At 40.7% G+C, this 24,529-nt stretch overlaps 1 protein-coding gene and 1 long non-coding RNA gene across 2 annotated transcripts in view; one reads left to right on the plus strand and one right to left on the minus strand.

The window, feature by feature from the left end:
* Positions 1-24,529, minus strand: part of AFF3 (ALF transcription elongation factor 3) — a 319,278-nt gene that overhangs the window by 45,003 nt on the left and 249,746 nt on the right. Inside the window, exon 10 of the mRNA XM_021538600.2 lies at positions 2,089-2,254. Within this exon, the coding sequence (XP_021394275.2) occupies positions 2,089-2,254 (166 nt within the window). The remainder of the gene's footprint in view (positions 1-2,088; positions 2,255-24,529) is intronic.
* LOC110474856 (uncharacterized) lies at positions 19,267-24,182 on the plus strand. Its single transcript, XR_002466167.2, has 2 exons — positions 19,267-19,321; positions 23,841-24,182. It is a non-coding gene; the product is annotated as an uncharacterized LOC110474856 (long non-coding RNA).

The following is a 24,529-nucleotide window of genomic DNA, read 5'->3' on the forward strand; positions in this document are numbered from 1 at the left end:
ATTTACTGAGTAAGAAACTGGTATGTACTTTAGAAATATGGCTTCACTTCATTTATGGGTGCATAAATGTAAGTTAAGGGATTTATGCAAAGCTAAAAGGGCTTCCAGTCAGAGACATCATTTGAACATGTTTGAACTGGTTCCATCAGTAATATGATAGCCCTGGGAAAGCATTTACCCTTGAGGAAAACACAGGTATTCTACTTCCCTGGGACACCCATACCCTATCTGTGTGTGTTGTCTCCTACATCCCACCAAGGGATGAAAATTGACTATGAAAATCACTGCAGCCATCACATTTGTGAGTCACTTACATTTTTGTGTAGGCATGTTTCATACAGCATGTCCTAGAAGGCAAACCACACATATATAATGCAAAGAGACAAGCAATCTGTTGGAGTGGGGCAGCTGTTTCATGACAGTGATAACTGACAGCTCAGGCCCTGTACAAAAGTAGTTCCACAGATCTCAAGAGGATATGTATAAAATGCTTAAGAGGAGGCACTTCCTCCATGTTTCTGTGACTTAGTTCTCTCCTGGACTTGATGAAATCCAAGATCTGCCTCGGTTAATTAGCTTTGTGCATTCTCGGAAATTTCTGCTCTTGGGCCCAAGCAGCATGGATATCTGCCTAGATAGTAACCACTCCTCCCTTCCTGTGCTTCTCCTCCTTTCATCTTATATTTCCTTCCCCTTTCTTTATTGTCTTTGCTCCTTTTCTTCCTTTTGAGGTCCCACAGGGAGAGGAGAAACCAAGAATGAGATCTTTGCACTAATTCCAGCAGGGAATTAAATAGAGAACAAGGTATTAACAGGTCAGATGAGAAAGCTCAGAATAGGAAATGAGACATGGGGTACTGCAGGTAGAGTAACAAGAGAGACTGGAAAGAAGAGAGAGACGTAGGAAGTGGACAAAGTGAAAGGAGAATTAACTGGAAATGGGTCTGAAAGTACTGTGAATGAAAGACAGAAGATAAGTGTTAAACAAGGAACAAAAGTGACAGAACCTGAGAAAAATATATTAAGGATGTTTCTGTGAGTACTGCATTTTGCTCAACTGGAAATACGTCTCCAAATAACCAAGGAAAATATGAGGAAAGGTTTGCTGGTTTTGCAGCATAATTTTTTTTTTCATGGTGAGAGAATAGGTGAGACATAGTTCTGGGAGGAGGATTCTAGTGATTGGATGGTTTATATGGAGTAGGAAAATACACAGACAGTATTTCATGTGTATTTACAATCTTGCCACTAGATTTTTGAATATTTTTACATACATTAATGTGTGTGATGTGGCTGTGGAGTTCATAGTTTAATTCTAAACGTGTGTATTGACCAAAACATGTAAAAATGTCAACCCTGGTAGAAAAGCAGAGCAGAGAAAGAAGCTTTGTTGTGTCTGTTGAGCTTTCTGCAGAGGTGAAAGCAGAAGGTGTCACAGCACTGGCAGCTTAATTGTAGTTTGGCTAGGGCTTGTCTACACGTGGAAATTTTCAGTGCTAGCTTTCCAGATGACTAGTTTGGCCTCAGTGTTTTGTACCATGAGTAATTCAGTTTAGTCCATTTTGGAGGTGAATTGAAAGAAATCGTATAAAGGCAGCAGTAGCAGTGAGTAATTCACTTAGAGTGTGAGGCAAAGGAAGTGCGAGAGTGAACAACTGGTTTCTTTTAAAAATCTACCCTCAAACTGATTTTATAATAGCTTCCCTGTGTAGAGAAGCCTTTAGTTCCCTTGCAGTGCTGGGAGCCCACATCAAGACTTATACACTAAGCAAGCATTACTATGGAGGCAGAGTTGCATAAAACTTCAAGCATGCTGTGAGCCTTGCAAGGTGCTCCACTCATCTCTAATTTGAGGAAAATGTAACAGGGTTATTTCTTTCTTCATTTTTGTTTCAAATGCTTTAATCTGCCCCAAAATCCACTGCCACTGGCATTTCACAGCATGCCAGGAGGAGGATCCTTGGGCCATTCTCTACCATTTTTTTTTTCATGCATCTCCACACAGCCTCCTTGTGTTGGTTTGGCTGGGAAAAGGTGTGGGTGTGTGTAGTGATGGAGTGCCACCCTAAATCATAAAGTAGCCCTTACCTCTGGGCTGGAGTAATGCGAGGGCTTGCTGCCGTCACTCTCGCTAGAGCTGCTTTCGCTCTCTGAGTCAGACTCTGAGCTGGTCTCGGATTCACTGGAGCTGCTGCTGCTCGACCCCTTGCTGGAGAGTCCTGGGGCTCGGGCATTGGACTGAGGCACCACCAGGCTGCCAGCCCAACACACAGCCCGCAGGGGTGTGGGGACAGGGGAGGGAAGAGAAGAAAACAGGAACTTAAACATAAAACCCCACATATAAGAACCATGCTATTTTAGGGAGCATACTCTTTGAATGCCTGTGAGCTCGTCTCTGCTGCTAATAAATAGTGAAACGACTTCAACATTACATTGCTATAACTGGGGGGAAAATATGGGGTTACTCTCATATCCATTTAAATCCATAGCCTTTGCCATCTTTTTCACCTGGGGGAGAGTCAAGTTTTCACTTCACCTTGTCTATTTTCCCATTCCACAGATATTTTAGGATATATTAAAAGTACTAAGTGTTAAAAAGCAGTATAGAAAGCAGTTTTATGCTGTCTAATGAACACTCAGCCCAGAGGTGAAAGCAGGAGACCAAAAAGGTGAGCAATTAAGAAACAGAGTTGAACCCCACACTACCAGTCATAAGTAGTAATAGCAATAACCATAAAAATAACAATAATGATACATCTTCACTGGAGCTTACAGCCCCATCTTCCATATTGCACACTTCTTTACCTACCCATAAATGATATGGTTACCTGCATATACCATCCTGATATTGACAATTCAAGATCTAAGACTCAGCCTGCAAAAACTTGAAGAGCTTAGGCTTGTGTTTTTGCATGTCAGCAGTGCAGTGCTGTCAGCAGAGCTACTTGCCTTCTTTAAAGTTATGTTTGCATGCAAGTATTTGTATTATCAGGCTTGACAGCAGAAGAAATGTGTATTTTCCTGAAACAGTTGACCATACATATTAAAAATATCACAGTGATAAAGACCTGAGTGTGAAATATCATGTTAAGTCATCCAGCTTATTCCCTAGGTAATGCAATATTGTTCCCTATAGCAGAGTGCATTTTCTAGTGAGTTGTCCAATTTGATTTTAAATGACTTGAATGCAGCTTTTACTTTTACCCCTGGGAAACTTCTCTGCAAACTAACCCAAATTCCACTGTCAGAAATTTCTTCCTACATTCAACCAGAAGTTGCCCTTTTAGAATTTATAGTTGTTACTTATTATTTCATCGTATTACTAATAGTTACTATGATAAATTATCCTCCCTTTTTACTCTCACATTTTTGCAGATTGCTTTCCTGTCTTTCTTCAGCCATCTTTCAGACAAGGCCTTACACATTTGCTTCTTCTGATCTTTCTTCATAAGTCATTATCTCCAGGGATATGGGATCATTTTTATGGCTTTTTTCTGAACTCATTCCAATTTGTCTATATCTCTCTGATAACAGGGTGCCCAAAACAGAGTGCAGCATTATAGATGGCTTCTCACTATAGCCCTGCAGTGAAGGGCTATTACCTTTCTGCTCCTTGATGCGTTGCTTCTGTAAACATATATCCGAGCTGTGAGGGAATGTATAGTCCATTAACATCCCTACCTCTCTTTCAACACTGCTTTCTTCAGAATTCCTCTACTGATAGCTACATGATTATTTGCTACAGAGAGATTAGCTCACTTTTTTTCTTCATACCAGATCTCATTTTCCTTTTTTACCTTGTAAGCTTCTAGCTCCTTTTGATTTATTTTGCTGCCCTCAGAGGTGTTGGCAGCAACTTCTAATTTAGTACCAAATGCAAACTTAATTAAATGGTTATTCACTTCCTTTTCCAGATCATTAATGAGACTGTTAAATAAACCCCATGTGAAACACACTGGTACCCAGATAACCATCTCTCCCAATTCCATTCACCGGTGTTTATCATTACCCTTGTTTATGCTCCATCAGTCCAATATTGTGGCTAATGCAATGTGATCTTGGAGATGCATTTTGTGAGAAATAATATCTAATAATTAATTACAGTTCTGCTATGTTTCGCCTAATGAATTTTCTTTATGTGGTAATGGTGTTTTTCATTATGGAAAACTGATACCTGACACCTTGCACAAGCCACATATGAGAGGCAATTCCTGAGGCTGTGAAAAAGGGCCAGGCCATCAGAGAGGCAGTTTCAACTTCTGAATTCCCCATGGCTGCACACTTTCTGGCCCTCTCCCTGCCTCCCCTAACATTTGCCAGCCTTTCCCCTCTGGACCACTTGTCTTGCACAAACCAGTACTCTCACCACATTGCCTTGCAGCATCCATGCTACCTTTTGCTGGGAAGTGGCACAGCTGCCTGTGGCTTTCTTGCTCCAGAGAGTTTGTGGTGGCCTGGGGAATCCTGACACTGTTGGAGAGCTTTCTACACCCTTCAAAGCACTGTGGGACCAGGCAGTGGACAAAAATCTCAGCTGTGATTTCACCCTACTAATTAAAAGCAAGTAAAATAAACAGGAGAGGGAGGAGCTGACATCTATTTATATTTTTGATTTTTATTTCCATCCTTGTAACTACTACTGGACAGTAGAGAGAGAGGTGGCAGTAAAAGCTTGTGCTCTGTCAGGATGGCTTGGTGCCACCAGCGTGGTCACAGAAGTGTCTGCCAACTACTGGGTGGCAAGAGGTCTGTCTTCATGCACAGGCATTAAATGTATCAGTTACAAGGAGTGTCTTTAAGAACCTGTTTTTTTGTCTAGCCATGTAGGTGCAGTAAAGACAAGATTTTCAGGCAGCCATTTGTATAACTTCATTAAGGCACAGAGGTGACAGAAACAGCTGGTAAGATTGTAAAAAAAAATTCCTTCTCGGAGAAGCAAAATGGATATCTTGTAAACAGTTTCAGGACAATGCAGCTTTCCTGACTTGTACAGGCTGCCCAGTGAACTCTAGATTTAAGTTGCTCACTTACATTAACAGATTGCAGTTAATCCCTTGCTACTAAAATAGTGAGAGCTATATACAAGCCATTATGAGTAGGTTTTGTGGTTTTGATTTTTTTTTCTTCAAGAAAATGTGGAAAGAATATGAAAAGTTAACTGCCTTTTCAGACAGCATAGCTTAGGGAATGCCTTTGACAGTGTCTGACTGATGGATTTCCAGTCCTCTCCACAGCAGCATTGTGACTGAAAAGTTCTTGAACATCACAAAACATCTGCACATTTATGTCCTGCCCTTAGTGACTGTGGTTTTAATTTTTAAACCATCGTTTTTATTTGTCATTGACTGAAATATTTAGAAATTGCTATATAGGGGATGAGGGGGAAAAAGCCCATTGTAATATTTCTTTCCTTTTGTGAAAGGAAATGTTTTTCTAGGCTGCTGAACAGAAATTGTTACTACAGCCCTAGATATAAAATATAACTGTTGGACTCTTCACAAACATCTGGAAATCTATGTTTGCTGTTCTAATGGTAGCCAATATACTAAAAAAATTAAACATTACAATATTTTCCCATTTATGCTGATACTGCTGAAGTCTCCTATCCCCCTTCTACTTTTTGAAATTTGAAATATAGCATATCCTTATAAGGATCCTCATTATGTTATAGTGACCAGGGTAATAACAGTTACATCTGTCTTCATGCATTCTTATTAAAAACAACCTTTTTAAAAAATTGGTAACTTTTATTTTGGACTGCTCTTTCTAAAGGATGTAAGCCAGATCATGCAGTTAGACTGATCTACATTTTAATGATTGTGGGACATAACATTTGAGCGTATTTTGCTACTGGTTTATGTCCCAGAGTTAATTACCACATCAGAGAATTTCTATTTTTATTTTAAGGAATTAAATGACATTTGGGTGAGACCCATTTTTCTTTAAAGCTCTTAATCAGAACTTGCACTCTCTGACTTAAGAGAGAGACTAAATACCTTGTAAATTTGCCAGAAGTTCAGCAATAAGACCATTTAAAAATCAGCACACCATCTGAAGTTTCTGATCAAATATCTCCCATTACCCTGGCTACAGGGGACCTGGGCACCTAATTTCCATGCAGGTCTCCAATAGCCTGTTTTCCTGTACTGTCTAGTGGACATCTGACGTTTTTTAAAAGAACTGCTAGATTCGTTGTAGCCGCAATTTTTCTCATATGTGCAGGTTCAGAAATCCAGTGATTTGGGGAGATTAATACTTCTTCCCCACTTAAACTAACTTGTGATCCAAGTTGAGAGGTGGAGCCATCTCAATCCCTGGACAAGGCCTAGAGGTTATTTGTGTGGGACAAGTTGTTAGCCCCATGAGGCTGCATGGCCATAGCCAGACTTTGAATGGCACCAAGGTGGTTTGAACAGTTATGCAGGAAGGTGCTAGAGCTGGTTATTCAGTCAGTGGAGACAGATTCCCAAATGAGATTACTTTGGTGGCCCTCAGGAGACCTCTTCAGGTTAATCATGCAGGATCTGAGTCCCACTCTATGCTTCATATTAAGCTGCTGCTTACAGCTGCACTACTTCCCATGGTAATAAATAAAGGCATTCAGCACTGGCCACAAGAATTTCCCAGGCTAGGCATATGCTGCATTGCAGGAATTAATGCTCAGAGACATGCAGCATGGATAAAAATACAAGTAAAACTGAACCAGTTCTTTACCAAACTGCAAGTATTCAGTGACAATATAAAGAGGAAAATCCCTCTGATGCTGCAGAATTTGTGGTCCCAGCTACTCACTGCATTACAATATGAAGGCACTTTATACCTCTTTACACAGGCATGAATGATTATCAAGAAGAGCAATGCAAGGGAGAATCAGGCCTTGGAGAAATGACTCAGCTAAAGGAACATATCTCAAATACTTTTCCACAACAAAGGCTACACAAATGCTCATAGAATCATAGAATCATGAAGGTTGGAAAAGACCTCCAAGATCACCAAGTCCAACCCTTGACCAAATACCACCAGGCACATGAAACCATATTGCAAAATGCCATGTCTGCTCATTTTTTGAACACTTTAGGTATAGTGACTCTACCACTTCCCTTTACCACTCTTTCAGTGAAGCATTTTTCCTAATATCCAACAAGAACATCTCTTCGCCCAACTTGAGGCCATTTCCTCTTGTCCTTCCTTGGTTGCATGGAAGACAAGGCTGACACCCACCTCCCCACAACTTCCTTTAAAGTAGTTGTAGAGAGCAATAAGGTCTACCCCGAGCCACCTTTCCTTCAGTGTAAACAAGCCCAGTTTCCTCAGCTGCTCCTCATGGGACTTATGTCCCAGAACTTTCACTAGCATTGTTGCCCTTTGCTGGACATGCTCCAGCACCTCAATGTCCTTCTTATAGTGAGGTGCCCAAAACTAAATACAGTACTTGAGGTGTGGCCTCACCAGTGCTGAGCAGGGGGAAAAGGAGTCATATTTTAGAGTCCAATTGGTCTGTGTAATTTCACTTTACAAGAATTGCATCCAAAGGTTTCTTACCAAAAAGGTCACTAACACTATCAGACATTATCTGCTATCTTGTTTGGGTTTTTTTTGTTGTTTTTTTTTTTTTTTTTTTTTTTTGGTTTTTTTTTTTTTTGGGTTTTTTTTTTGTGTGTGTCTAGAGATAGGACACAATTTATCCAGTGTCATCTGCACAGCTGATCATCTAAACTCTTTTTCTTCTAAATCTCATTCTGCTGTGCAGCTGCTAAATTGCTGTGACTTCCCAGAGGAGAGAGAAATGCAATAAACAGTGAGAAGAGCTTATTTGAATAAACAGGTCACATTGTTAGGGATCACATTGTCAACACTGAGAGGTAAGCGTGGAAAAGGTGATCCAAATTCATATATCACAAACACCTGAGAAAATCCTATGAAAGGCTGTATAAATACTTAGAGTACTTGGGATACCCAGAAGAAAAGTCTATCACTGTCTAGAAATCAAGGTCAATTGTGGGAAAACAATACTTTGAAACAGACATCAGTCCCCTTGCTGGTATAACCTGTCATAGCTCCATTGACTTCAATTAGGCTACAGTGATTTAAATCCAACAGAAAATCTGACCAAGACTCTGAAACAGTATTTCAAATTCAGTGATGAAAACATATTCCATGGTTTAAAGGAGCCCTGTTGGCAGAGTCTCTATTTTGATTCCAGATTAAAGTATCTGAAACACCACTTCCTTCTTCCCTCAGAGCCAACCTACTACACATTGAAGGTCTTTTATGGAAAACTCTTTATCCCTTTATTGCAAGAAGCAAATTCCACATGGTGCTTCCTCAAAGCACAGAACATTGTGCCAAGATCTATATAAATATCTCTGCTGCCTGGCACTGAAGATATTGCACGTCTCTCATGCACACAATAGGGAATTCCTGTCTCAATAATTGTGAATGGATCACAGAAGCCATGGAAATGCCCACTTCTTGCTGCTGTCCCTGTGCATTTTTCAAATTCTCTTCTAGCAAAGACCTCTGAAGCATGGGAATTATAAGGACTTGAAGAACAGGCCATTCCAAAATTGTAACAGAACATATGGAGATACCTTCTGAGGAAACTGTAGAATGCCAAGAAATAGCACCATAAGGACAGCCTACGGAATGGAGGTGGACCTCATCCATTTGTTTCAGGACAAAACCATGCTGAGAAAAGGGAAATGATACCATAAACTCTAGAACATGCACAGACAACAGACAGATACCATCATGGCTTAAAGATCATCTAGTTCCAACTCCCCTGATCTTTAGGGTCTGTTCTAATCCAAGCTTTTCCATGACTCTATGCTTTTGTGATAATAAGGCTCTGCTCTAGGTTTAGGTCTGTCCCATTGTGTCTGAATGACCAAATCAAAACAACCTTTCACTGGCTCCAGCCACCATCCCAAACATAGGTGTGACTGAACTTCCTACCATCAGTGTGTTAGATGTCCTTCATAATTCTTTAAAAAGCACTTGGATATCCTTTTTCTGAAGTCAGTATGAAAATGACACAAATTTATGTTTTTTTGTTTTTTTTTTTTTTTTTGTGCCTTTGCTAACTATAAGCATTAAGCCAACTAAATGTCTGATTTTTTTCCAGTTAACAATTGCAAAAACGTATCATTCACTAACAGGAAAAGACAGTGAATCCTGCCATGGCCTGCTGTTTCAGCCTGATCACAAAAAAATGAGGCTCAACACTTTCCTTTCTCCAGGTAAACGATTTCCCAGGAGTCTGTTAATATCTTTAGGAAACAGAGAATTGTTTTCATACCTCATTCCTGTAATGGATGAGGTATGAAATAAGAGTCATGATGAGTGAGAGTCCTGGAGGTTGTTTGGCTTGTCACAATATATAATGCTTCTGTGAAAGCACTGCATTACCTTAGCTGCACCACCTTTGCACATCTTAGCTAATAAAGCACAGCTGCCAAGAATAGAGTTCATAGGCCCTACCTATATTTTAACACTTTCCCAGGGAGCTTCTTAAATAGTTTGTGCTGACAAGACTACAAGTATCATCTGATAACGCAAACTGAAGGCAAACCAGATCTATCTGAAGAGTCAGGTGTGCACTGTGCAATTGCAGCTTGTTAGAATAGTCACTAAAGAAAAAATTATAGTGTTGGGGAAGATGAAAAAGGAAAGTCTTATAAATATGATTGCCTGGCAAAAGATTTTGAGAATATGGAAACTGTAAGTGAGATTGAAATGAAGGCAAGCTTTGAGATACTAAGCCTTAGTTACTGAACAAATGGAAAACAATAGTATGGCTGGCTGAAGGTGATCTCCTTTTGATTAAAAAATACCCTCTGCTTGCTGACAGGTCCAAGGGTCAAAGCAGACCCTATTAGCTTGGCAGAAGGGGTCCAAAGAGTAGTTTTTAGGGTTTAAAATGTAACACAGTATGGTAATATAATGATTCTTAAAGACTGTATGTAAATGATATAGCATTTGTATCTTTTACTAGATTGGTTAGTGAAAATTAGTATATTCAGCACAGAAGAAGATTTATTGTATTGTAACAGGAACTTCTCTCTCTGGCCTCTCTTGCCCTCTTGCTCTTTTGGGTCTGTTTTTTGGGCCTGCTCCGAGCTGTGGCTGGCAGCTCCAAACAGGGCCCCTGCACCCACGCCCTTTGCAATGAACTGCAAGTTCCAAGACCTGGCCTCAGAGATCTCTCGTCTCTGTCTGTCCCGACTGTCCTACCCACCGTCGTTCCTACAGATAGGAAAGGCAGTTTAAAAGAACAATCTGTGAAGCTCAGGTACACAAATATACAAAAACCCTCAAGAAAATCCATTCTGGCAAGGGGTGTCTACTTAAGGTCTAGATGAGACTGGAGGCAGTCAAATCACAGCTCCCATTGTGAAGGAATAGGGTAGAGAAGAGAAAGACACTAGAAAAAACACACCTTTAGTAAAAAAACCCTCCTAAAATAAATTGCTATGGTAACACCTCTGTATAAATTGGTCTATCAAGAGGAGCATGTGCTGGGGTATCTGAGATGAAGGGGTCCAGTAGACCTGGAGCAGCATTAAGGTGGGGGTGAAGTGATTAGTCAGCAAGCTGACAGCTGTGCTGGGAGCCTGGTGCCAGATTCCAGCGTCTGCTTTCCACTGCTGCCAAGTGTATGCTTGTCGCTCCAGATAAATGGAGCATCAGCAGTGTTTTATTTGACCTGCTCACAAGAAAAATAAAGCAACTCTGACTTCCTTGGTGTGTTTGTCATTGACCTTGCATCAGATGAATATGAGTGGAGAGAACCCCTGGTCCGGGCAAGTTAACTCTTTAGTAGAAGAGGACTAATAGATTCTTTTTACCTTGTTAGATTAATTAGTCTCTTAATGTGTCGAAGTACAGTGACTTGAAGAAATGACTGGCATAGTCTTTATGTCCTATATTGTCCTTGGAGCATGGCCTTGGACCAATGGCCTGGAGAATGATGAACAGCTTTGAGAATAGTCCATGAACAACACCCTTCTGCCTCCCATATGAAATCAGGAAGCAATCTCTATAGAGATGTTTTTTGAGGGGGAGGAGGAGTGGGGCAGAAATAAATTGGAACTGGATAAAGTTGTTGAGAAGATTCAGTCATGGAACACTGCTTCTGATTTCCCTGAGACCAAGGGCAATAGATTTTGTGTGTTTTCCTTCCTACGCACCCCAGAACTTTCAATTTATTTATTTATTTATTTATTTTTGCTATTTTGGCCATGTTTCTCAAATAGGAAGGAACTTTCTATTTGAGATCCCGCTGTTGTCTGGTCAAGGCCAGTTTGTGCTCTCTGGAGATTCCTACTTCTCTTGATGGACTCAGAAAGAATCTAAGATCCTAAGGATTGCTTAAACTGTGTGCTTGGTATGCCCAGCTCCTTGTGAATTGTAACCTGTATGGGAAGCCAGGAAAGTTTGGTTCAGATTCTTCTTCATAATCTTCTTTTCAGGGTTCAGTCACCTCTCTCCACTTGTCCTAAGGTGAGGTTGGTATCCAATAAGATGACCTATATCCACTCCCAGCTCAGTACTCCATTATTTCATTAGACCACTATCAAAAGCCCTGTCAGATTCAATTATATCTGTATCAGGAACAATTATATCTGTCTCAGGAACAGATCCTCCACTAAAATTTTGAAGGTGATTCCAGCAGTTGGGTTGGCTTCAACTCGCCAAGAGACATGTTAGAAAGCACTGGAACCAGTCATCAGTGAAGATAAGAAACATCTTCACTGGAAATTGCAATGGCACTTTCACTGCAATGGTAATTGAAGAAACTAGGCAAAGGAGCAATGCAATATATTCTGTAGAGTGGCTTTAACCCACCATTTTCAATACATCTCATGAGGAGATTTTCATACAGTTTCACTGGATATTAGATTGGGTGTTGCTCTTTTTGCTCATTTATTTCCTAAAATATGAAGTGTAAATTTGCTTCTATCCAAGAGAACAGCCATTTTTGCTTGCGAATGACAGCTTCATCAAGCCTCTGATGAAAACCACAGTAGTGCAGACTAGAAAATCCTCATCTGCACTGGCCTGCCATCACCTTATTTCAGAATTACTGTTAATGCTGTGGCTGGCCATCAAAACAGCCTTTCGTAGTCTTCAGACACAGTCACACCTTGCCTCAGCACAGAAATCCTTTGCCTCAGTCAGCAGAGCCCTGGGTAGGGTTCTGCCTTGCAAGACCTCTCACTAAGCTCTAAGAGTCCAAATACAGATGAACTTGTGCAGATAAAATTACTAACTACCATAATGGCTGTCCAAATGGGTGCAATAAATTTCAGCATGAGACAAACTCTCTTAGGTTTCACTGACTCTTAATATTGCTGCTGCCAGCTTTAGTGTTACTCTTTGACTCAAGCCATATTCTGTTGTCTCCCAAAGGTCTTTTTGGCCCGTCAGCTCTAATCAATATGCTGCCTTGAGAAGAAGCTTGTTTTAAGTAGGTTTGCTCACCATAAAGAACCATAAAAAGAACATTTGACTTCTAGTCCTTGTCAGCATATATCACTCCCTATGCAGAACAGCATTTAGATGGTCTGTTATTTGAATCCAAGTGCTCTCTTTTATATGTTTCAAGAAATGACAAATGCCTGAAAAAAAATGCATAGTTGTTCTACAGAAGACATTAGGCAGGCTCAGGAATGGCAAGCAGAACAGCTAATAAAGCCCAGAATTGTAGTAGAGAGGATGTTAAAGCTAATTAGTTTGAGATTATTTGAAGACTTGTAAAAGGTTCTTCTGTTCTCCTTTCTGTTGTAGGCACAGCCTGTTTTCCATCGTAATCCAAAAATACTTTGATATGTTTTCAGAAAGAGTTGCCCAGAATACACTGTTTACCTATAATTGACATGTTAGCTGGAACAAAGAATGTTTAAAATGAACCTTTAGCTGTTGAGTATTTGCTTGTGATTCAGCTTTAGGTTTTCAGGGGTCTGAGCCACTGGCAAAAAAACTTCTCCCATTCTGACCAGGCTCAGATTCTTGACCCCTTATTCTGGTTTAGTGATATTATACTTTACAGCCTGTATAAGAGTACTCAGAAGTGCTCCTGAAGAGCAGGAATAGTCTATCTAGTGGGGGTGTTAGGATCTGACCCACTGTAACCCAGCAAACACAGTGTGCAGATAATTGATGAAGGATTTTGAAGCAAAGAGCAGTGTCTATGAATAACTTTTGCTGTGCCTTCCTCAGGTATAATGTGATCTGTGAAAAACTATGAAGAAGTATGATATACACACATATATAAATGTTACAAAGAGTTATATAAATTGCCCTTTACAAATCAAAGGAAAATTGAATGTGAATTGCATCTTTTTGTTAGATGTTATCCATGGAAAGTAAACTTGAGGTTTACTCATGCACACACAGATGATGAGGGGAGGCAGAAATAAATTTCAAAGTAAATATAATTTTATTTGCTTTATTAATCTACACTGTGGTACCAATGTGTCTGGACTCAGTGGTTCCCCAGCTGCAACCTCCTGCAGGATGTTATCAATCCTTTATTTCTGTGAAATGTGCTACCAACTACTACGAAAAACACTAGATCTGTATGACATTTTAATTAAAAAAAAAAAAAATTGGTCTTATACCATGCTGTGTCCTGATGTAGTTAAACATATATCTTCCAATATACCTCTCAATCCGTATCTCACGTGTTTTGCTGTTCATTAACCACCATGCATCTTTTTAGGTTTCCTGTGAATTTACAATGTCACTAAAGCATGTGGAGATGCCCTTGCTTATTCTTCAATGCATATTTTTCTCTCCCTGCCTTTCCCAGAGGGGCAGAAAGCAAATGCACATTTGACAGTGGGGAAAGGGTACATGGACAGGGAGGAATATTGCTAGTTGGTGCTGCTTCTCCCTCCCAGTGGCACAACAAGCTGTTGCTGCCTTTTTCCTCTCTCTGCCCCCAGGCCAATAGTCCCTTTCTGGCAGCGTTCTTACTGCAGTGCCTCAAACATGCTTCTGCCTGCCTGAGCTCCTGCATGGCCTAGGATGTGCTGTGTCAAGTGGTGAGCCTCTTCAGAGCAGGAATGTGTGTTCAGCAGTGGGACCCAGCATGGAGACTGTAAAAGGTGTAGGAGTCAACATGTGTTGCTGCTGGGAGTTCAGTGCCCAGCTGTGAGGATACACATTCAGTGCTTCTTTAAAAGGGTATCACATCACCTGCCTGCAGCTGGGAAACAGCTGGGGGAAAGCTGGAGAGTCTGCACGAGAGCTTTGCTAAGATGAGACACAGATTTCCAGGAGAGTATGATTTTCCATACAGTGCAGCATGAAAGTATCTCTTGAGGATTTTTTTTTTTTACCACCCCAACATGACCCTAAGTGCAGCTAGGCAGGCTTCAGCTTGGGGAGAAAGATCAAGCACTGGGTCTTTGTCATTATCTTAGACACTAGGGGAGAAAGCTAGATGACTTTGTTGATAACTACCAGCTTGAAGACCCCAGCAGGCCTTCAGACAGTTTTATTAATCATAAAAGTCATTAAAAATGGCCAATTCCTCAGGGACAAAGTTAAAACAAAACCTTGGAAGAATGAATCAGAGCAGGCATCTCCCATTCCTAAGAGCACTCTGTCCAACTTTCTCTGCAGGAAACTGAAACAGAATATTTAGGACTGATACTCCCAAGCAATATAATCTAATGCTTTCTCAGGGAAGGGGCAAGCTTCCTTATGGATTTAGATTGCAACAAAGAAAAATATTGATGGACTTTGTGTACAGTTGGGAGGCAATGAACTCTCAGGCAGTTGACTCAGAGGTTTGTCACATCCAGAATCAGCAAGACAGTTTTCCCTTTTGCCTTTGAACTTAGCCTTTCCTATTTTACTTTTTTGATTTCCCCTGGCCTCTCCGTGGATCCAGATCTGGGCTCTGCAGTGCAGAAGAGATATGGAGACCAGCAAAGTGCTGTGAAGATGATTCAGGGATTAGAACTTCTTTCACATGAGGAGACTGAGATGACTGGGAGGGATAAATATCTGACAGGAGGAAGCAAAGAAGACAGAGCTAGGCTCTTCTCAGTGGTGCCCAGTGACAGGACAAGAAGCAACTAACAAAAATCAAAACACAGGGAGTTCCTTTTAAATATAACTTTTTTTTCTTTTTTTCTGTGAGGATGGTCAAACTCTTGCAAAGTTACACAGAGAGGCTGTGGAGTCTCCACCATGGCAGATATTTAAGATCCAATTTTGGCCCGGAGCAACTGTTTTAGCTGATGCTGCTCTGAGTGGGGGTGGGACTGGATGATCCCCAGAGGTGCCTTCCAGCCTCAGTCACTCTGTACCCTGTTGGGACTAGCTCGAGTACCACAAACTGGTGCTAGCTAATGTGATAATGTGATAACTACGTGGGCACTGAACGGTTCCTGAGCTCCATCTGGCCATGAGTGTCCCCCTGTTTGGTGTTTAAAGCTCACTCAGATGACAAGTATGTCACTGCTCCAACTTGACTGAAATGCAGATTTGGCCTCAGGCACCAAACCTACAGCTGAAACATGTCAGCTGCCTATCCCATGTTCTCAGCTTCATCCCCTACTCCATCCTTTTGCAGGCTACTCCATACTTGTCAGGATAAAATAAACTCAGGGCGTGTTTATGAGGTTCATTTACTGCATTCGGTGTATTTCACAGTGAGTGAAATGTGCAACAGCAGCAGCCGCAGGCTGGAAAACTTCCTTCTTCAAATGTTTCTGGATCTGTTTCTGAATGTGACCAGCAGTGTCTGAGGCAGCCCATCAGATTAAGCTTTATTTATTGAGCTGTACTTTACAGCACCTCTCCTCTATAAAACTGTGCTTTTAGGAGACTGCTTTACATTTTTTTGGGAGTATCTCTCCAGTGCAGTTGTTTAGCATCATTGCCCAGAGCAGCTGCTGACAATGTCAATGCACTGACCGCTACAAAATCCCTTCTTTCTGAAATCAGGAGTAGAAAAGATCATCATGAAATAATGGACTAATGTAGCCATTCTATCTATGCTTCTCATAAATTACATTTTGAACCTGGCAATTTCAGGGTAATTAGAAGGAGAGTAGCTTTCCTGCAGGAACATATATTTCCTATTCTGCTTGCCTGACACACTCCAGTTTAATTTTTCCTTTGTTCACTCAGCTCAGAGAATGGTAATTACCAGAGGTGATAGCCCAGTGGCAATTTTTGAATCATGAAGTGACTTAGGACAGAAATGAAGGAAAAAAAAAAAAAAAAAGACAGGTATCCCTAGTAATTAAAATAATTTTGAATTAAAGGGACTATTTCAATAATTGCTTTTGTCCTATACTTGTTACCACATAACCTATCGTTATGAATTACTAATACAGTGAAATAACACCACAGTGGAGAATGAGCTTAAAAAGACAGGTTTCCTTAACATGTTACTTCAACAGTGAGAGGTAAGTTATATTTGGGTCGACATTTTGAAATGGTGGTGATGCCACAGCTTTGATCACGAACAGCCTTACAATTTTTAAGCCCTCCTTCCCCTTTTGGCCATGACAGAGAAGCACAGGAAACAGGTCAGGAATTCCCATTTCGAGTAGCCAGAAGAAGGTTTCACATTATTAAAACAGATGATTTCCTTCATCTAAAAGCCTCTGAGGAACATAAATTGCAAACAACATCAAAGCAAGGGAAAAGTTTTAGAACAGACTGTCAAAGAGGCTGCTGGGGTTTCCTTGGTAGGTTTCCATTTTTAAGGAGTCTCAGCAATTTGCTTTCCTTCTCAAAACAATTCCATATGTCTGTGGATTATTTATGGTTGTTTTGATTTTTGTTGTCAAGGTTTTTAAAGAAACAATACCACAATTATTTAACATGGGGAACCAAAGTTAGACAGACAGTGCCTGCAGTAAGAAATTACCAGGATGATCTCATGGACTAAAACTTTGCAGACTTCTCTGTATTCCCCAGGGTAAGAATAGATACAAAGAAAAGAAGTATAGACAACTGGAAAATAACTGTAAGTCTGATGCTGTATAAATACAACAATTCATTATTCATGTTGCCATTACTGATTTTACAGGATGGCAGGATTTTACCAGTGTTGCACAGGAGTAAAGTCTGCTAGATATGTTGGGCCAGACCTAAAGGAGAACTGAGAAAACTTTGTTTAATGATTATTGGAATTAATCTGATGAAAAGCACAAAGGCCAGCTGTGGTCTTTAGATTAAAAGTCATCAGGGCAAACTGTGAACTGATTCATATTAGCTTCCTAATTTAGGGTAAAGAAGTGATTATTATTAGAAAGACATGGAGATACTATGTGCTGATGAGGTTATTAGCTTGTCCTGAGGAGGTGGCACCTGCTGAGTGTAGGTTTTAAGTGCTTTCCCTGCAGGAAAAGGTCGTCATTACTTGCTGGAACAGACACCATGCAGGAGGCTGGTGTGTCACACCTCAGCCTGTTGTTCCTGCCTGCAAGGCCATGGGTATATCCAGCAGTGATCTATATCCAGACACCAGGCTGTATTGACCACATCCAGGAAAAAAGGCTCCAGCTGTGCTGTGAAGTAAGCAGGAAAAAGGATGGATCTGTGAGAAGCATTGCCACTTTTTGGGACCACCAAGCAGGAGATGTCAGTTTTAAAGTCTGTCATTATCCTGGCCAAAGCTTCTGCCATGTTGAGCTGGCAGCCAGCAACCATGTGAAATAAAGATCCTTAGGAAGAAAGGATGAGGCTGAATGCTTTCTTTTCTTTTAAGGGAAAGATCCCACTTTATTTCACATAGATGCATAGTTGTTTGGCCAAAAAAGGAAAAAAAGTGAAAAGGCACATATTAATTGCTTGCTTGCATAGCAGCAAATGCCTGATTCTTAGATCCCTCACTTTCTGCTAGTGAGTTATTCCAGAAGTTATTAATAGTCCTTACCTAGTAATTATGCAAGAAGTATTTTCATAAATGTTACATCAATAATTTAAAAGCTGCAAGAGCATGTGATTTTCAGAGTGACCTCTGACTTGAATTTGATGGCCAGGAGAGAATAAGAGCAGAAGAATAATCATACATGATAACTATATGACATGAGAAGGAAATTCTAAACTCTGCATCACTGATGTATTTGCTCTGATGGGTGGACTTTTCTGGACTGAACTATAACAGCACCAGTCCTCCATGCACCACTGGCAAGGACTGAAGAATGATGTACTCGATTGCCTTACTCAATGCTTGTGTTGACTTGAACATTTGTGAGGAGGTTGGTTGAAACGTGAACTGTTTTCTCTTTAGCTTTTCCTGATGCAAAACTAATTGAATGTAGTTCCAAATCATGTCAAGCTTATAATGTAAAGCTGTTTAACTTCTTCATTGAATGCGTCTGTTTGAAAACTCAGAGCTCTGATTCATTGGTACAGATCTTGATTATGACCTTGATTTGATGACTGTGCTGTCCACCGTTAATCAGCATGTTGTGGTTCTGCTAATATGGTGATGTTTTACATTTGTTTGCTTATTTTTAGTATATAGGGCTGGCTTATTCATTTCAATTGTAACAGGAGTCATGTCAACTGAAGATGTATGTAATTTTAATAACATAATTCCCATGCATGTGGGCCTGCAATCAAATAAATAACTCTAACCCTGACAAGACCATATCAACATTAAAAGAAAGATATTAAAATATGTCTCAGTAAGAAATTAAACACAGAAAAACTCAGGGTTTCACTATTGCCTTTAACAAGCCTTTCACCAGCTGCAAGGCAAATCCAGTGCAATTGCTTCCTAACTAAGCAAACCCTTGTCACGTCTTAGCTTTGGACACATGTTGGTAATTTTAGAATCATCATGGCAATGTGAATTGAGTGTCACTTCTGAAAAAAAAAGAAGAAGTGCAACTTTTGGGGGTAATTATTCTTTTCAGTACAAGTGCAGAAAGTGTATTTGAACACCCCAAATATTCTCAGAAGCTAAGCCTTGACTTAATCAAATTGCAGCCTATGACAACCTGTAAACAGTATCAGAAAATCTGTTCGTTCAGGTATGGTATGGCCTTAATAAAAAGTAGTGAAGAATCTCTTAACAGAGGTTCATCTTTTCTCTTTCCAGATTTTACCTTCCTTCCATGATGTCCCTTTTTATACTGGCCAGACTACCTGCGTTGCACCTCTGTTTCATCCTTGCAGCTGTTGATTAACGAGAGGAGTGATTGGCAGGTCCATACAGTTACAGAGTTTGCAGTCACCAGTTCTTCCAGCTAACCTCCCAGTTCAGCAGATGAACACTGGTGCACGATATCCCTGTGCAGCTTGACTCCAAAACAGACAAGGAGTGCATTGTGACACTGAAGTATGTCTTCTCCATTTGGGACAGTGGGAATTAATTTTCCATACATTCCCTCATTTAATCAGAGAGTGTTTTCATAGTTTGTTGTAATATATTTAAAAGGCTGGTGTGGTAAATGACTGACATACAAACAATTCAAACCAGATCCATTGTTTTTTTTTTACTACTGCTCCAAAGTGATACCAGATTTTGGTCACAAAGTCAGAGGACAGCAACATACAGTAGACTATGGCAGAAATACATTATATTTCTTAGAAAGTAATGTATTGGCTCAGATTAGTTAACAACATCAAATGCTGAGGCTTCATCTGCTTCAACAGTGCCCTTTGTCTGCACACATAAAGAATATGCATGGGGATAACTCAAGGCTCCAGGAGGGAGCAGATGTACTTGCAACACAAGGGAAAAACTCCCGGGTAATCAGGTGTCAACCTGCTGCTTTTCATCAACATTAAATCCTTTACAATAATTTAGGAAATATGTATATACATTTATATAATACTCAAAACATCAGCAATCTGAAGTTAAAATTTGGCTGAACTTGACAAGCACAAAATATGCTAATACAGAAAATGGTATATCTCTATCAATTAGAGAATTATAATCTCAAAGGACTGTTTAGGTATGCTGTTTTCTCAGACTGCTCTCTGGGTCTGCACAAATTATGTTGCAGTTGTTGCTTTCCTCTTCAGCTTTAACAGAGAGAGGTGCTGTACTGCGAGTCTCTCTAGCAGAAGGAGAAGTAGAAAAGCTGAGGATGATCTGACAGCCATAGAAGCCCAAAATTAGGCTCTTCTCAGAGCTCCACTTTTCAACACCATTATTTCAAAAACGTAGGCTACAGCTTTCATGTTGGAATACCAGCACTCTTATTTCTCTATACAATGGCACTCTTCCCACAAGTCCTGTGGGAGATATTTGCACTAGGGGTGTTTGCACCAAAAAGTTTCAAACTGGAAAAGTGAGTGAGCTTCTTATTAGGTTCAGCAGACTGGGAATCTGCCAGGCTTTTATAAAATTGCTCATTTTCTGAGTCTTAGCTCTTTCACAACATTTTTTTTTTTTTTTAATTGAGTGCAGGACAAGCTCTATCTTATTAAGTGAAAACAAAGGAGTGAGAAGTTGGAAATTGCCAGGAAGCCTGGGAAAAAACGATATTTAGCTGAGATTTCATTCCATGTTTTCCTGTTGACCTCACAGGCTCTCAACACAAGAGCTCTGAGTACATTAAAGAAAGGCCACAGTCTCATTTGGTCCTGTGAACATTGGCAATATGTTATGGGGACAATATACAAGTTTGAAAGGGAAAAACCGCAGCAATGTCCCCATGCCCTGGAGGTTTTGTCTGGTGCAATGCTGTTTAACCAGAACACTGTGAGGTTTTAAATGACCATATGAGATTTATAGTAGGTCATGACCAGATCCCTTTTCAGGGCAAAGTTTGAAAAGTCCATTTGTCTCAAAATTTAAAAAAAGAGTCTGTTAATTCTCCAAGGTTTTTCCTCTTCCTTCAGGCAACTATTTTTGCCTGGCTAGAGTTCCTAAACCCTTCCCAAGAGCCTTTTTAATGTGGGAATTATTGTCCTAGTGTTTGCTATCAAAGAAATAATACTGAAGATACAAATATTTACAAACCCACTCTAACTCCACATGGTCAGTATCAAGCTTATTAAGTTTTCGAAAAAGGGACGTCATGGCCTTAGAAGTGGCTTCAGGAAATCAGTGTTTGAGGGCAGGGAAGAGCGATGGTCCCTGCGGGGAGCTGAATGCAAAGGCTGGAGGTGCAGAGCGAGCCCCGTGTCCAGCTGCTGGCGTGGCAGCCCCACCACGGGCCGGCAGCCGAGCGCAGCCCTGGCTCAGCCAAAGGAGAGGCTGAAACAAGGCAAAACAGGGCTGGTCCTCTCTACAGCTGCTCCTCCTCTGTTCCCCTCCAATGATGGGGTCCACATCATGCTTTCAGCAGTGGGTGATGCTTGGGTACCCTGCACTGGGCGTCACTGGTGACACTGCAGAGCAGAAGGGCTTGGCTCCTGCTGCCCAGCCCTGAGACTGGGGCAGCTGGAGGGGACTGGGAGGAGATGGGGGCTCCAGGCACCCCAGTGGGGTCAGGGTGGTTTGGAGGAATGGGGAAAGGGCAGCCTGAGCAAGAAACACAGCAAGGGTCCATGATGGACTGACAGAGAAGCTCTGGGACAAGGTCCCCTTGGGAAACTCAGCCAAAATCATGGAGCTCTGAGTCCACGTAGGGGAAGGTGCATGAGACAGAGGCTGCATGTCTGGTTTTCCTCTTCTCCCTCTAAAAGTGATGTAGGAAGGAAGAAAAGGAAGATGGGAATGTCAAGCAAAGTCCTTTAGGGCTAGGCCCTGGTTCCTGCTGGCAACCAGGGTCTAGCTGTCCCCTAACCAGCACCTTTCCTGCCAACAGGCATAATTTTCCTGGGCATGAAACAATACAAACCTCCCTGGCTATGCATGAAACCATGGCCACAGCAGATCCCCGAAAGAGCATATCAAGTGTCTTAAAGGATCATTGCAAAGCAATAAATTTACTTGGCAGGTGTCTATGACTTTTTGAGGGGTGATTTTTGTCTGCTAAATCAGAATCATGTGATTCTTTACCCCTACTTCCCTGTTTTTGTGGTTTGGTTTTTTGTTTGTTTGTTTGTTTGTTTTTTGTTGTTGTTGTTGCTTTTAATTTTATTTGACAAACTTTTCATTTAGAGCAGTTATGTTTGATTGTGCCAGTAAGTAATAGGTGAAAGCTATTTGTGAATTATTTGGCCTCTAAATTTTCACAGAGAAGGGCCTATTCTCTTCTGGGGGAATGTGTGGGTGAGAGGCAGTGTCTCAGCCTGAAAAAGAGTTCTGCCCCTGAGTCAAGAATGAAAAAACCCTTTAAAATCTTGATAACAATCTAACACAGAAGATACACTGCTATACAAAATAAATTTTGTAGGATATAAAATACCTACCTTTAAAATAAACAACTTTCTTTTTGACTAAAATGAAGGAAGATTGCAGACCATATTAAAGGTAGCATGTATCATGTTTAAATCATATGTAGTGGAAAGATACCTAATTTAATTTTAGTAATTTCTATTTATTTCTGCCTTTCAAAATGATACAATTTTCAGGTTATAAAAATGTAATGTCTGAACTTAGACTTTTTACACCCAGTTTCAATCCAGGCCTAATTTTTCTTCTCAGATAAAACCACATTAGAGCAAACATGTCTAATATAACAGATAATATAATCTGGCCTCTCTCTGACTGCAAAAAGGGCAGCCTACTATAAATAAAGCTCTTGAGAGAAGGAAGGCCTTCCATTTGGAGAAGGAATTTGAAATTTCATGCCATTCCAGTTTGGAACAAAGCCCTCCAACTTTGAATTTACCCATGAAACAGAACCTCAAAAGAAAGCAATAATAATGAAAAATAAAGCAGAAAGTGTTTGGTCTGAAAATTTGTAAAGAAAATGTCACCAGACAGACTCCCTGGAAATGTTGAGTGAGAAAAAAAAAACAAAACCCACAACCTTGTAACTTTAGAAAATGAGCCATTTGAGATTTTTGGATCTCAGTTTACAACAAAAAAGCTTCAATGGTTCCAGAGCCTGAATACTTTCCCTGCCCATCAGGTTGCCAGTGAGGGTTTTGGGGGAGCTAGTAGTGCCTACTGCACTGATGCTGTACCTTCTCACCAGCATATGTGAAATAGCTGTGGTAAAAAGCTGTTCCACCTTAAGAGCTTTGTTTAATTTCACAAATGCTTCAGTTTTTCTTTGGGAGGAAACCCAGGTTTTTCAAAGATCACACATTTCGTTTCACTGAAATGCAAGAAACCTAGAACAGTAGAAGCCTTCCTCAACGGTAGAGTAAATCCAATACTTTTCCAAGAGAAAGGAAAAGATAAAACTTTTCCTGCAAATTACATCAAAATTGAGGTAGTCATGAAAAAACGGAGAAGACATCTGGATGGGACTGCATAGGGGAGCAAAGTATCTCAGATCACAACAATGTGACTTCTTGCAGGAGCATTTCAGGCCTGATCAACCACAACTAATCCCCATGGACAAATCACAGGGTACCTCATTCTTTGTACTAACTCATCCTATTTTTTTTGCCCGCAAAGAAACTGGACACAATTCTGTATCTGTAATACCTTCTTCACCCCTCAGAGAACAAAGAGGCAGCCAAAGCACAGACTTGGTGTTGCACAGTGCTGTCCCCACTGGGGCCTCAGGAAGACCTGTTCTGAGGAATCCCTTGCCCATCCTCAGCACAAGCATATCTTTTTCACAGGACTGGCCTCCTGCAGAACCTGACTGTTCTCTTCTGAGCGAGGCAGTCTCCCCTTTCAATTTCTGTCTCCATTGTTGCCAGGGTCAGAACAAAAGCAAGAGCAAGGAGAAAATGTTCTTGAATCTAAAATTAAAAACTACGGAGAACAGAAGGCAGATAGCCTTATCAGTGATAAAGGCAAACCTAGAAATTTAACTAAGATTTCTCAACCATCTTTGTAGGAAGGCAGAAAAAACCAACTGGAGCAAGCATGTCATCATCCATGGAGCTGGTGCCAGAAAGCCCTGTTGTGCCTGGCTGATTACTGAACGATTAAAGCTTGAAGGGGGGATCTCCTTCCATCTGCTGCATGGACTGCTGCCTCACTCAACAGGAACTGAGATTTCTCCTCTGCATTGCTGCACCTGCTCTGGAGACTCCCCAAGCTACAGCTAGGATGTGCTTCACGAGCATACAGGAGTCAAAAGTCCCAAACTCATGCCATGTAACTGGACCAGGCTGAGGTGTTGCTGCTTGCTATGAATTTTCACCTTTTCTTGAAATAAAGTGGTAATGAAAGTCGTGATTTGTGTGAACGGAGTGGCTGTCGGTTTCCTGGTTTTGGTGCTGTGTAAACCTGAGCTCTCTTTCATCAGACTGCCAGGAAATTGATACTAATGTATTTACAACATTCACTTTTTGCAGCCTACCACTAAAAATAGCACAACATGTTACTCCTGGTATAAGGTCTCTGTTCTCTTATCCCACTGCTGAAATAAGAAAGGCATAAAGTTATCAGCTAACTGTCCTCCTGCCTGTTTGAAGAAAGCAAGTTTTAGCTAGCAGAATTACTATCAGGGTTAAAATCCCTTTTTTTTTTTTGTTTTTTTGTTTTGTTTTACAACATGCTCATTGCCTACAGGAACTTCTA

The sequence above is a fragment of the Lonchura striata genome, chromosome 2 (assembly GCF_046129695.1).
Source record: "Lonchura striata isolate bLonStr1 chromosome 2, bLonStr1.mat, whole genome shotgun sequence".
NCBI classification, from domain to species: domain Eukaryota; kingdom Metazoa; phylum Chordata; class Aves; order Passeriformes; family Estrildidae; genus Lonchura; species Lonchura striata.